The sequence below is a fragment of the Cervus elaphus genome, chromosome 22, assembly GCF_910594005.1.
Source record: "Cervus elaphus chromosome 22, mCerEla1.1, whole genome shotgun sequence".
Taxonomy (NCBI): Eukaryota; Metazoa; Chordata; class Mammalia; order Artiodactyla; family Cervidae; genus Cervus; species Cervus elaphus.
In genome coordinates this window covers 35,544,058-35,559,247 of record NC_057836.1, presented here as the reverse complement: position 1 = coordinate 35,559,247, position 15,190 = coordinate 35,544,058, and the positions used below count along the sequence as shown (strand labels likewise).

At 41.4% G+C, this 15,190-nt stretch overlaps 1 protein-coding gene across 2 annotated transcripts in view; it reads left to right on the top strand.

Annotated features, from left to right (window-relative positions):
- Positions 1-7,172, top strand: part of ITPR2 (inositol 1,4,5-trisphosphate receptor type 2) — a 563,379-nt gene extending 556,207 nt beyond the window's left edge. For both annotated transcript variants that reach the window (XM_043881798.1, XM_043881799.1), the window contains 2 exons: positions 3,642-3,803; positions 4,489-7,172. In XM_043881798.1, the coding sequence (XP_043737733.1) occupies positions 3,642-3,803; positions 4,489-4,575 (249 nt within the window). In that variant the 3' untranslated portion in view covers positions 4,576-7,172. The remainder of the gene's footprint in view (positions 1-3,641; positions 3,804-4,488) is intronic.
- The last annotated feature ends 8,018 nt before the right edge of the window (positions 7,173-15,190 follow it).

Sequence of the window (15,190 nt, the reverse complement as noted above, 5' to 3'; positions counted from 1 at the left end):
TTACTCTAGTTTCTATTTCCTGAAGTTATCCTACCTTATTATTATTCGACTCTCTGTCCACAGTCTCCTTTCTGGCCAGAAGGTCTGGATACAGACAGGTCTGGATTGGGCTTCCAGCAAAATAATTTGCTAGCCTCAATTCAGTTCAGTTCAGTCGCTCATTCATGTCTGACTCTTTGCAACCACATGGACTGCAGCACGCCAGGCCTCCCTGTCCATCACCAACTCCTCAAGTTTAGCCAATCTCATGTCCATTGAATCATGGATGTCATCCAACCATCTCATCCTCTGTCGTCCCCTTCTCCTCCCACCTTCAATCTTTCCCAGCATCAGGGTCTTTTCCAGTGAGTCAGTTCTTTGCATCATGTGGCCAAAGGATTGGAGTTTCAGCTTCAGCATCAGTTCTTCCAATGAATATTCAGGACTGATTTCTTTTAGGATGGACTGGTTGTATCTCCTTGCAGTCCAAGGGACTCAAAAGTCTTCTCCAACACCACAGTTCAAAAGTATCAATTCTTCAGCACTCAGCTTTCTTTATAGTCCAACTCTCCCATCCATACATGACTACTGTAAAAGCCATTGCTTTGACTATATGGACCTTTGCCAGCAAAGTAATGTCTCTGCTTTTTAATATGCTGTCTAGTTTAATCATAGCTTTTCTTCCAAGGAGCAAACATCTTTAATTTCATGGCTGCAGTCAACATTTGCAGTGATTTTGGAGCCCAAAAAATAAAGTCTCTCACTGTTTCCACTGTTTCCCCATCTATTTGCCATGAAGTGATGGGACCAGATGCCATGATCTTAATTTTCTGAAAGCTGAGTTTTAAGCCAACTTTTTCATTCTCCTCTTTCATTTTCATCAAGAGGCTCTTTAGTTCTTCTTCACTTCTGCCATAAGGGTGGTGTCATATGCATATCTGAGGTTATTGATATTTCTCCTAGCAATCTTGATTCTAGCTTGTGTTTGCTAGCCTCAGTTTCTGCATTTGTAAAATTCAGATAAGAGATAGTACAGTAGATAATACAGATTCTAAATAGATAAGAGAACTGGAGTTCACTGGATTGTCTGTTTATTGTCCATCCCTCCTACCAGTCCACACACTAGTGTTCCTCACACCAGCCACTGCTCAGCAGACATACCTAGCTTCCCGATACCTTTGTCATCCTGATGCCCTTTCCAGGGCACACACCATCTTGTATCAGTCCAGCTCTTGGCCTCAGCTGCACACCCACCTGGGCTGTTGGTGAGCCCTGATCTCTGATGGAGTCATTCCAAGGTAGGGTCTCCCACTCCACCCTGCAAGCATTCAGTGGTCCCTCTTTGGCTTCTCTTCCCCAGTGGCTCAGACAATAAAGAATCAGCCTGAAAGACAGGAGACCTGGGTTCGATCTGTGGATCGGGAAGATCCCCTGTTGAAGGAAATGGCAACCCACTCCAGTATTCTTACCTAGAGAATCCCTTGGACAGAGGAGTCTGTTCATGGGGTTGCAAAGAGTCGGACACAACTAAGCAACTTTCACAACTAACAACTAACCCTTTCATTTTTCACTTTTCCCATTCCTTATGCCAGCCACTTCCCATCTTTCCTCTTCACTCCATCTCCCTACCCAGCCACTACCCTAGCGGTTCTCGTTAATCTTCTATGTCTCCATAGATCAGACTTCTTAAACTTTAGAGCACCTACAAATCATGCAGGCCCCCTAGGAGGTTCTGATTTCATAAGAGGTGGTGGGGTTGAAACCTGCTATTTTTACAAGCAACCCCAGGGAATTTTGATACGCAGACTGCCCAGTCCACTTTTCATGGAGGACTGTCCTAAGCCACAAGCTCCTTGAGAGCAGACATTTTGTCTTACCTGATTTTCATCTCTAAATACCTGGCAATAGATGTTGAAGCACTAATCGAATGAAACTGGCTGTCACTCTGCACTTCAGAATAAGTTACCATTCTCTTTTGAAATGCTAATTAGCTACAGCTGTTTAAATGCAGCTTAACTCTCTTGAATATTTTATCCTATCCTTTATCAGCCCTTTCCACTGCCACTGGGGGGTCAGGAACTATAAAGAATGTGTTGTTCTTTGACTAACAACTACCAAAGAAACCAACCAAAGGGCCAGATGAGATTTAGACAGAAGTGCCGAGGTACAGAGGTTGGACCTTTCCCCTTAGGAGGAGAAAGAACTCTCCTGGCTCTTGTTCTAGGCATCAGCTAAGCAGACGTCTTTGTAGCCACTGCAGTGGGCTTTTCTGGACTGGAAAGAATCTTAAGCAGGAAGGTCACTGCCAGGGATACTGGAAGAATGTGATTTAAGGAAATAGGTAAATATAGACTGGGATTCCTGATCAGTGGCCAAAAGGCTTGTGTGCATGCTCAGTCACGTCTGACTCTGCAACCCCATGGACTGTAGCCTGTCAGGCTCCTCTGTCCATGGGATTCTGCAGGAGAAAATACGGGAGTGGATTGCCATCCCCTCCTGTGTTGGTTCCCGACCCAGGGATCAAACCTGGGTCTCTTGCATTGTAGGTGGATTCTTTACTGCTGAGCCACCAGGGAAACCCAGCCAAAAGGCTAACCTGCCTTCAAATCCTAGCTCTGCCAATTCCTAGCTTGAGATGAGGGTAATTAAACTCTTGGGATCGCTCGATTCCTCATCTTTAAAATGGGAAACTTTCTTGAGGATTAAAAGATGGGTCACAAATAATTCACAGGGATTCTATGATGTTGGGCAATCAGGAAGAATTTTCAAGAGATGTGGGTATCTTGGTAACCATATGTTTTTTTACCACAATGGAGGGAACACACATACACACATGCACATACACACACACCCCCCTACACTCTCAGTCAGCCTGGAAAAACAGAAGTGGCACCCGCTGTTGCCCTCTGGGGAAGTCTAACTCTAAAACCCCATCCCCACTGTAATAAAATGTTTCCAAAAGGAGCAAACAGGGTAACCCAGGGCCATGCCCTCCCACTTCCCTCTTCCCCTTAGCCTGTCTTGGGGAAGTGGGAGGTAAATAGGCGTGGGCACCTGGAACTGAAACATGTCTTTTATCACCTCCCATTCCGCCACCCCTTTCTCCTCTGCGCCAGGGCAGGGATCAGGTAGGGAGGCTCAGGCCTTTACTTTTCCCACACACATTTGGATCTGCTCTTCTCAGCCTCCAAAGCCTAGCTCATCATTCATCAAGATTCACTAATCACCTACAGGGTGCAGGACACTGTCCTAAACGCTTTACCCAGGACCTCCGGGGGAGACCATAAGAAATTCGTTCCAATATTTAAAATCTTTGCTCAGCTCATGAAGACTAATATGGAACCCTCACTTCATTCCCACCTTTACCTCTCCCCACCCCTGGCCAGCAAGAGTACTTTTTGCTTTGAAAGTGCTAAGCAACTTTGATTTACATGTTAATAATGTGTTCAGTTGCTCAGTCGTGTCCGACTCTGTGCGACCCCTACACTGTAGCCCATCAGGCTCCTCTTTCCATGGGATTTTCCAGGCAAGAATACTGGAGTGGCTTGCCATTTTCTTCTCCAAAATGTTAATAATAATGAACCCTTATAAACATTCTTTACATAACTTCAGGCTCCCTTCCATATTTATTGCCTTGTTCCTGCACATTTATTTGCTTTTAGGAGAAGAATTTGGATTGGTTTCCTCGGATGCGAGCCATGTCCCTTGTTAGCAATGAAGGTGACAGTGAGCAAAATGAGATTCGGAACCTGCAGGAGAAGCTGGAATCAACCATGAGTCTGGTCAGACAGCTGTCCGGTCAGCTGGCAGAGCTCAAGGAGCAGGTGGGTGCCCTTCGGAGATGGGAGCTCGGTGCGGGGGGTGATGTGAAATCCTTCACCACTGTGAGTGGGAGAGACAGGAGAATCCTGGCAGTGAGATTGTTGTCCACGGGATTGTAAATCACAGTAAAGAAACCCCACGCTATATTGTAAGAACCACCTCTCGGCAAGCAGAGCCTGCTTCTGCTTGTCACACCCGTCTTGTGTGACACTTCTTCTGTGGAACAGGGAAGGAAGGAACAAATACTGAAAGAGAGGGACCACTTTGGACTTTTTGATAGAAAATCGTATATTCTGCCATCACAGCAATTATTAAGTTCATCAGAAAAGCAGATCGTCATTAGTATCTATCATTTCAGTGCTACAGTCAACCCCTTCATCATGTAAGATTGTTAGCCTTAGTAAAAATAGTATCAAAAGTAACTGTGGTAGCTTTTAAAATGACTAAGGTGATGGCAGTGATGATATGTGACAAGCAAGGGCTGCTTTAAAAGAACCACGGTTCCTCTTTCTTAACCACAGAGAGGGGTTTGCTCTGTTTCTCTGCCTATGGAAATTCACTTTTAAAAATATTTTCCCTTTTTCAATAAATATTCACTGGGAAATATTCACCCAACACTGTGTGTTCCACCAGCGCTGGGAAAGAGTGAGAAAAATCAGCTTAATACACTCTCTCTTTTCCCCCCAGATGACAGAACAAAGGAAGAATAAGCAGAGACTGGGCTTTCTCGGATCAAACACACCCCATGTGAATCATCACATGCCACCACACTGATACCGTGGGGGCAGCCGTGACTAGCCTTTCATCAGCGTCCTGCCTGATCACTGAATAAAGAACTGAGACCGAGGGGAGTGAACAGTGCCTATTGTTGAAAAGTTAAAAACAACCAAGTGCCAAGATGTTGAGTGGTTTAGCTCTGAGAACAATTTTTAACTGTGTTTTCATGGTTGAGAAGACCAAACTTAAAATGCAGCCGCTAGAAAGCACACATCACGCAATCTTAATGCAAAGTCAAGCCGCTTGCTCAAATGGACAGAGAGAGGAGGGGGGAGGCGGGGTGGAAGGAGACGCAGGGCAGAGAGAACTACCTTTGGCTGAATCGATAAGGGTCTGTTTTGCCTTTAATGCTCACTGCAACCTTTGTCATGGTTGGTTGGAATGTCTTTCTTTTAATTATGGCATCTGGGTCAGTGATACAGGAAGTCATATTTTGGTGGCTAAGTTTTACTAAGGGAAATAACTAAAAAGATTAAAAATGAGAGCTGCAAAGAAAAAATTTTAATGCTTCCAAATCGTAGCCATCACAGGCAATTTCCTTATTTATAACATGGAACACAATGGATTTATGGCCCTAGGAACTAGTGCTTTGGAGCTTATGTCCCTCAGCTGACAACACGATTGGAATACGATTGCTTTCTCCCAGATTCAGAGGGACTCTTGTCAATACGGAGCACAAAAAGAGGCTTTTATATAACTTGTTAACATATGTTTCAAGTCCTGTAGAGACTAAGACTATCAAAGATTTGGGAACAAAAAAGCTGACAGTAAGCCCCAGAGAAGAATTTTTTGAGAACATATGTGTGCTATTGAAATACATTGAGATTAACAAATGAAAATGCTTAAAGGTGACAAGAAATACAGAGAAACTTATGATGGTGGCATTGCCTTTTATAAATATGGAGTAAAAGCTCTTTGATTCATGTTTGCTGTGCTTAAGAACTGAGTGGTTTTATTTATTCTAGTCCTGCAGTTAGGGGGAAAAATCCAAGAAATGTATTGAATACTCCAGAAAATGCAACGTTTCAATTGCATATTTTAAACTCTTATCAGTAAGAGCTTTGCAAAAGGTAAAAAGATAATAATCTCTTTCTCAAATTGTTTTTATGTTAAATTATGCAACCAGAATTTGTGGAGGGAGAAAATAACCTGCCACTCCTGTGTTAGTCTTAGAGACTATGCCTTTAGAATGCTAAAGCAAAATTCACATCATGAAAGTGTTAGGGGAACCGCAGTGTGGTGAGAGCGTGAGGCATGTGACACCAGACTCTGGGAGGTGCTCAGCAAGCTGACCTTTTCTGGTTGCTGCCCCCAAAAGAAAAAAAAAATTGCCTTTCAAACTCTCGTGTTCTTACCACCAAGGTTTAAGGTCTGGACAGGATTTGCTATGCCCCTTTTTAAAGCTTTTGGATTATTTGAATGTAGTTTAAGCTCTTGGCTCCTAAAATTCTCTAATCACGGTCTAGGAAGATGATAAAGAATGCCCAAACCCATCCTTCTTCCACACCCCATTAAAATGTAGACTTGGAGGAAAGCTGCGGAAACCCAGAGCAGTGAATTTTTGAACTGAATCTGCTGATGCATGCCCCCCTCCAAATAACTCCCCAAGTTAAAAATTGCTCACTCTGATGTGATAGTATTTTTCCGGACCGGTCCCTGAAGGATCACGATCAAGAAGGATCAGAAACTGAGCTATATCAGCACAGAGCCTAGGACCCAGTGGGCGTTCAGTGAATGTCTGAGAAATTCTACTGTCATTCAGTCCTAATGCATCAGTAAAACTTTAAACCGTATCACATTTTGAGTTTTAAATGGCTCTCCCAAAACTGAAGTAGACCAAAGCAGCCATTTAAAAAAAACACACACACAAAATAAGGCCATTCTTGTTATTAACAGTATTAGATGAAAAGTACCCTTTTAAAGTATTTTAACTAGGCAGAGAGGTTCACAGGCAGAGTAAAGTGGTAAATACTAGCTATATTGCAATGTCAGAACCTATCTCTGTTTAGCAGAAACTAACATGTTTCTGATGGATATCCCAGCATCAAGAAAAAAAATTAGTTTGTACAGATGAGCGCAACCTGTCTTTCAGATGAACTACCTACTTTTTTCTTACACAGTTTTTTAGAGAGAATGAGTCATTGGATATGTACCTGCTATCAAGAAATGGCCTAACCTCTCCAACCGCTGAGGAGTGGCAGGTCATCATGTCACAGTGCGTTAAGTGTTCAAAAGGGATTGCAACTAACCAGACTCTTATTTAATCAAAATTGAAATATTGCTCAGTTGTGTTCTCTTCTTTCCTTCCTCAATACTTTGAGATTATTAAAGTAAAATAAATGAAAGCAAACAAAAAAGGCAGCTTTCAGGCTATTAAATTCATGATGAAGCAGATAATCATGACATTCGCTATAAATTTATATTTGTTTTATATATGTTTGTTAATGCAACTGGAATATTTGACCTAGACAAGTGTCAATTAACGTTCTCATATTTATATAGTGATATTAAAATAAGTATAATCATCTTTGATTTTGATGTTAAGAGAAATGTTTTACTGTTTAGTTATTAAAACCCATATTGGCTTAAAAGTATCAGTTTCTGTGGAACATAATTTTTAACTTCAAAAGGATTTGATTCCCCTACATAGTCCACTCCGAAGCCCAAGAGCTTCATGCAGGTATGTTTTAAGACTATAATACTAAAAAATAAATTTTATACATGTAAAATTAACATATTTTACCTTTTAAAAGTTTGTTTAGACAAGGACTTATTTTCTTGCATACTGAAACTTTTCTGTTGGTGCTGCTGTTGCATCACTTCAATCATGTCCGACTCTGCGACCCCGTAGACGGCAGCCCACCAGGCTCCCCCGTCCCTGGGATTCTCCAGGGAAGAACACTGGAGTGGGTTGCCATTTCCTTCAATGCATGAAAGTGAAAAGTGAAAGTGAAGTCGCTCAGTCCTGTCTGACTCCTAGCAACCCCATGGACTGCAGCCCACCAGGCTCCTCCATCCATGGGATTCTCCAGGCTAGAGTACTGGAGTGGGTTGCCATTGCCTCCTCCGTTCTATTGGTGATGAGGATGCATTTTCTAGTGGATTATTGATAAATCAGGAAGATGTTCTGCTCAAGTCAGAACTGTTTGCTCTTTTCCATATTCTCAGCTCATAACTCATTGTTTTGGTTGTTCTTTTTAGTTTATAGTTGTTTTATTAGAAGCAGTAATGCTGAAGGGTCCACCCTCTGTCCCCATGCCCCAGGGCTGAGAATAAGCATAGAAATTGGGGATCTAGAGACTTGGGGAGGGAAAGTGCATTTTGGGACTTCACTGTGATTAGGGGAAGGGCTTCCCTGGTGGCTCAGTGGTGAAGATCCCGCCTCCCCAAAGCAGGAGACTCAGATTTAATCCCTGGGGATGGAAGATCTCCAGGAGGAGGAAATGGCAACCCACTCCAGTATTCTTGCCTGGGAAATTCCATGAACAAAGGAGCCTGGCAGGCTACAGTCCAGGGGTCAGACAGGGTCAGACACAACTGAGCTAGTAAAGTAGGGGAAAGACGGAGTAAAGGGTAGATAGTAGGATGGACAGGGCTTACCCTCAAGGGACCCAGCAGACTGGGACATAAGTAAGTAAATATTGCGCAGGTATAATGATTTAACAGATTACGATCTCAAGAGATAACCCTTAAACATGCAAAGAACAGGGCTTTGTGGAGAGCATCCGTAAGACGTGTGTTCCCTCAAGCAGCTCTCAAATCTTTACAGAATCACAAATCAGCATATTCTGACCCACAGACCTGTTCCAGGAAGCCCTGACACTCAATGCAATGCAAAAAGGGGGTACAGCAGGCATCTTAAACACAAGCACAGGTGCCCATAGAACCAGAAAACTGACTGGAATGAGTGCAGTTATGAGGGGCACATTGTATGTAGGGAAAGGGAAACCCGTGGGGAGCTTTCTTTTTTTTAGTTTATTTTATTGAAGTATAGTTGATTTACAATATTATGTTAATTTCTGCTGTCCAGCAAAGTGATTCAGTTATATATATATACACATGCATTTTTTCATATTCTTTTCATCATGGTTTATCCCAGGATATTGAATATAGGTCCCTGTGCTATACAGTAAGGCCTTGTTTATCCATTCTGTATATACTAGTTTGCATCTGCTAATGTGGGGAGCTTTCTGTTTACAAATTTGACACCTAATTCCACTTTGAAGAAAATGCCTAAAGCCAGTTGAGGCTCTCTAGTCATTGGTGGCTCAGCTCGTAAAGAATCCCAATGCAGGAGACCCTGGTTCGATTCCTGGGTCTGGAAGATCCCCTGGAGGAGGACATGGCAACCCACTCCGGTATTCTTGCCTAGAGAATCCCCATAGACAGAGGAGCCTGGCAGGCTACAGTCCATGGGGTCGCAAAGAGTCAGACACGACTGAGCAACTAAGCATAGTCACTCATTTGTTATCTCTGAAAGAATTGTTGGTAAATCTACACCATTTAGTAGAAGAAAGTACACTATACCAAAATGGAGCAGAGGAACTAAAATGCATGTGAAACTCAAGAAATCTGAAAACAAAGCCAGATTTCACCTCTGAACTGAATGTTTCCACAGACTTGAATAATTTATGAAAGTACCATTCCAGTTCTTCTCATTTCACCAGAAGCCTTTTTTTTCCCCCTGCAGTAGAAGATTGCTATATTTGCCTCAAAAAGTATGATTCTAATATGTGTCAAGACCAGATAAGTATAACTTATAAATTATTATTAATAAAGTTGAATTTATAAAACTTTTTTTGCGTGTGATACTTCAAGTGCTATGTCATTTTTTAATATTTCTAAATAATATATTGGCATGAAAATCATTATTATTGCTGTTTTACATAATGAGACTTGGGGGACAAAACTTTGGCAACTTGAACCACGCTGGTGAGAGTTCAAGTGGGCCATTGTGCCCAGCGCTTACTGGGAATTGGCCCGACTCCCAATTGGCCAGCACCTCCTAGTATATCGACATTGTGCTGACACCCAGCAGGGGCTCCGTGGGCACAGGTCATATGGTTGTCCAGAATTTCCTGGTTCTTAACCCCCAGAGCATGGCACAGCTGAAATCAAAATGACTTGCATGAATCACGTGCAAACCACGAAGAGAATTCTCTGCTCACATGGGCATTTTGCAGTGTCCTTGAAGCTGGGTGACAAGAATTGTTTTGTTTTGTTTTGTTTGAGATCTGAGGAAAGGCTTCGGGAGGGAAACTGAACAATGAGTTCCTCTTCCAGTGAGAGAAATTGGCACAAACGGAGGATACACGTGGTGGGGAGCGTCATGGACACTGGAAAGTGACCCTGCATTTGACTGTCAACCGCGGTGCTTTGAGGAAGTCTTAGGAAGGCAAATCTTCAGAGCACAAAAATCTGCAGGCCAGAAATCTATGTACTCGAACCACTCCTATGTCCCTCCCTGAAAGCAGAGGCACTGGCATATCTCAGGGAACCTGCCGCATGGAACACAGAAACACAGAGACCAAACTTGATGAAGGTAGACAACTGGCAAGAACAGAGATGAATTGTTGAACATAGTTTGGCTCAATCTAACAGAAAATTCTGGTCTTTGCACTTCAGTGTGGATTTCTGCCTTGATTAACCTGTTTCCTTTTCACTCTGGTCCTTGGAGCAAAATCAGCTCCAAGTAGAACTGTCCTCCTTACAGCTGTGGAAATGTGGATACAGGTGTGAATTTCCTCTATAATCCACCACAAAGACTTCCTCCCAAAGTCTTCCTCCCTCAAATCTGCACAGGGAAAAGCTGCTACTGAGGCTGCTGCCTGTCCTAACAACTGTGCTTTTTCGTTCCGTTTTTATAATTGTCTTCACTGTGGACAGTTGTATCTGCCTTTTTGTCTGCCATAACCTGTTCCTTCTCTTTCAACATAGATCAGGTTTTTTTGTGTGAACCTGATCTTTTCAGCGGTATCTTCTAATAGAAAAATTTGTGAACACAATACCTTAAAATTAGACCTAGTTTTATTAAATATATTAATATATTTTAGATCTTTTAGGGTATTATGGGAAAAGAAAAATCAGGTTGGGTGACATGGACTGAGAGATCTATTTTAAGGATTTGACCTCATGCAGTTATAGGGAAGGGGACTTCCTAGGTGGCGCTAGTGGTAAAGAACCTGCCTCCCATGCAAGAGACTAAAGAAACGCTGGTTTGATCCCTGGTAAGGAAGATCCCCGGAGGAGGGAATGGCAACCCACTCCAGTATTCCTGTCTGGAGAATCCCATGGAAAGAGGAGCCTGGAGGGCTACAGTCCATGGGGTCATGGACATGACTGAAGTGACTTAGCATGCACTCAAGCATGCACACACAGTTGTAGTGAAGAGATGGTGAAGAACTCAATAGAAGCTTGCTGCAATGGTATCGGTGGTTGAGTCTGAAATCACTAAGTCAGTGGGGCTGGCGGTCAGAAAAAAAAGCTGGGTGTGAGGCATGGAAGGGCCAGGACAAATTACAACCCAGGAGGACAAACAAGATTTGCATCTGGCTCTCACAACCTCCAAACTCCATGGCATAAAAAAGCTGGTGACCTTTACCATGGAACAGTATGCATCTGACCCAGGACTCAGAGAAGCTGAAGGAGATCTGATGGGTGCTGGGAAATAGAAGACTGTCGTGTCTAGCCACTGTTCACACCAGTATCATGAGCAGGAGATCAGGTTTCAATGGCAGCTGTTGTCTACTCCTTCTGAACTTAATAACTCTTGTTTCATTCCCACCTTCCATATCTCAGGAAAATACTTCCTGTGGTCAAAAGTAACCTCTAATCCTCTGAGAGAGGGATTCTGGGAAATGTAGTTCTAGCTAAGCTAAACTGAAGTAGTGCAAAGCCACTCCACTGGAGTAGAACTTGATGCTCCCCAATAGTGATACTCTCCTCATCCTGGACACACAAAGGACACATTTCTCAGCACATGTCCCAGCACCCACTGCAGCTGGGGGAAACACACTACTAGTTTGTTTTTGTGGGGTTTTTTTAGATTTTTTTTTTTATGGTTGTTTGGGTTTTGTTTTGTTTTGTTTTGTTGGCCCTGTTGCACAACATGTGGGATCTCAGTTCTCTTGATCCAACCAGGGATCAAACCTACGCCTCCTGCAGTGGAAGCACAGAATCTTGATTCCTGGACTGCCAGGGTTGTCCCAAGATTTACTTTTCATTGGGGTAACTTTGGTTTGTAACATTATATGTGTTTCACATGTAGAACATTATATTTCCATTTCTGTAGGCCCTACAGCTTGCCCACCACCAAAAATTTAAGTTTCCATCATCACCATATAGTTGATCCCTTTTACCCATTTCTCCCCTCTGGTAACCACTATTCTGTTCTCTGTATCTACATGTTTGCTTTTATTTGGTTTAGTTTGTTCATTTATTTTATCTGTTTGATTTTTGTATTCCACATCTGAGTGAAATCTTATGATATTTGTCTTTTTTGCATCTGACTTATTTCACTTAGAACTAATGGTCAAGGTACATCCATGTTGTCACACATGGCAGAATTTTGTCTTTTTTATGACTCATCAGTATTCCATTTTGTGTCTGTATATACCACATCTTATCCATTCATCCATCCATGGATTCTTAGGTTGTTCCCATATCTTGGCTACTGTAAATAATGCCATGATGAACATAAAGTTCCCCGTATCTTTTCAAATTAGTGGATTCACATTCTTTGGATAAATGCCGAGAAGTATCATGGCTGGATTATACGGTAATTTTAGTCTTAACTTTTTGAGGAATCTCCATACTGTTTTCCATGGTAGCTACACCAACTACAGTCCCACCAACAATATACCAGGGTTCCCTTTCCTCCACATTGTTTGCAACGTTTGTTATTCCTTGCATTTTTATGATACCCATTCTAACAGGTATGAGGTGATGTCTCATTATGGTTTTGATTTGCATTTCCTAACTAGTGATATTGAACATCTTTTTATGTGCTCATTGGCCCTTTGTATTTCTTTGGAAACATTTTTAATTGGGTTATTTATGGTTTTGTTGTTGAGTTACTTGTGTTCTTTATATATTTTGGATCTTACTCCCTTATCAGATATAGAATCTGGATATAGATGTAGGATATATAATATTTTCTCCCATTCTGTAAGTTGTCTTTTCATTTTGATGTTGGTTTCCTTTGCTGTGCAGAAAATTTCAAGTTTGATATAATCACATTTGTTTGTTTTTGCTTTTGCTTTTCTTGCCTAAGGAGACATGTCTAGAAAGACATTGCTAATATGCCAATGTAAGAGTGCATACTGCCTATGTTTTCTTCTAGGACTTTTATAGTTTCAGACCTTACATTCAAGTCTTTAATCCATTTTGAGTTGATTTCTCTATATGATGTCAGACAGTGGTTCTGTTTTATTTATTTATTTTTTTTGTGCATGTGGCTGATATGACTAGTTCTGAACAGTGAATTGTGAGTACAACAGACAAGTGGAGGCTATAAAAAAGTCCCTTCACAACCTCAAGTTCTTTTCCCACCACTTTAATCATGGAGGCCAAGATGGAACCATCCTGAAACCCTGAGTCAGCTCTTTGAAGAGAACTACCCTGGAGATCCTTGATACACACAGCAGAATTGATATGAGTCAAAAACTTAACTGTGGTAAGTCATTGACATTTAAAAGTTTTGTTTCCTGTTAAATAAATGAGATTAGGGTAAATGTGATGGTTACTATAGCATAATACAGTCTACCTGACTAATGCAGACATTTGTATTAGGGACCAGAAAACTGACCCAAATGTACAGCTTCTGAGATGTATCCAAGAAAAAGATGAAGAAAAATCTATGTTTACAAACTCTATTTATAATTTAAAAAATTTAATGCAGTACAAAGGCCCAGTAATTTGGGTGTGTTTTAAAATTGTTGATTCAATCATAGAATGGACTTTCATGTGTGTGTGCATGTGTTAGTCACTCAGTCATGTCCAACTCTTTGCAACCCTACGTACTTGTAGATGGCCAGGATCCTCTATCTATGAGATTCCTCAGGCAGGAATACTGGAGTGACTTACCATGGCCTTCTCCAGGTAATCTTCCAACCCAGTGATCGAACCAGGGTCTCCTGCTTTGCAGGCAGATTCTTTACCATCTGAGCCACCAAAAGTATGTACACTGAGGCTACATTGGAAAACAGGCAGAATAAACTTTTAAAATGCCTACAAATTTTATGTACACTATTAACTGTAGAAGAGCATGTTTCTCAAAAAGACTTGAACAAAATCCACTATAATGGTATTTATTTTAAAATAACTATGGGATTATATATTATTTTCCTGTTTCATTTTCGAAGTTTTTTATGGTTTAAACATCTTTAGAAGGAAATGAAAGTTGTGTTAAGTCCAGCAAGTGTTTTCTAAGAATGTTTTCCCAAATTCATTTACATTTTATACAATCATTGAAATTGTAGATTTAGTGAATACTATAGCCACAGTTTATATTGATTTCAACAAGACGTTAAAGAAAAGTTGAATGATTTTCCTACAGACAAGATACACAACTTGTCCTTGATAAGAATAGAGGTCTACAAATATGCAAGTAAACAACATGAGGGAATTGTACTTAACATGAGATTTGAGTAAAATATCCTTGTGTATGTGTGTGTGCTCAGTCACTCAGTCATGTCCAACTCTTTATGGACTCATATAGACTGTAGCCTGCCAAGCTCCTCTGTCCATGAAATTTTCCAGACAAGAGTACTGGAATGAGTTGCCATTTCCTCCTCCAGGGGATCTTCCCGACCCAGTGACCAAAGCCATGTCTTGAGTCTCCTGCACTGGTAGGCAGATTCTTTACAACTGGCACCACCTGGGAGGCCCAAAATATCCTTGGCCGATTGTTAAATCTCTGTCCTTTGCCTTTTCCTGATCAAAATTTATTTCAATGTCTGAAATAAAGAAATAGCAAAATTTTTAAATGTGGAGATGATATAAAGTTGTGAAGTAAACAAGATGGATGACAAAGTAACAATATGGTCAGAAAACTAGAATGATGAACAAAGCTATTGTGATAGATTTTAACTGGGAGAAATGTAAAGTTTAGCTCCAAAGAGCTCAGTTGCATAAATATAGGATATAGAAGACAACTACTCATGTAAAAAGCAAACAAACCTTGAGATTTTCAATAACCTCTAGCTCTATATTGATATATTCATTTACTTCAACATGTTTCTCATCTTAGGCATGCTCAGTCGCATTTGACTCTTTGCAACCCCGTGGACTGTAGCCCACCAGGCTCCTCTGTCCATGGAATTTTCCAGACAAGAATACTAGAGTGGGTTGCCATTTCCTCCTCCAGGAGATCTTCCTGACCCAGGGGTCAAACCTGAGTCTCTTATGTCTCCTGCATTGCACAAGGATCTTTTACTGCTTGAGCGACTGGGGAAGTCCCTCAACATGTGTATATTTAGTGTTTATTTTATTTAAGAAATTTGAAGAAGTCCAGGCAAGATATGATAAGGGTTTTATCTTAGAGAGTAAGCACTGGGGATAGAAAGATGGATTGGTTACAAGAAATACTCTAAAGGGAGAATCTACAGAACTT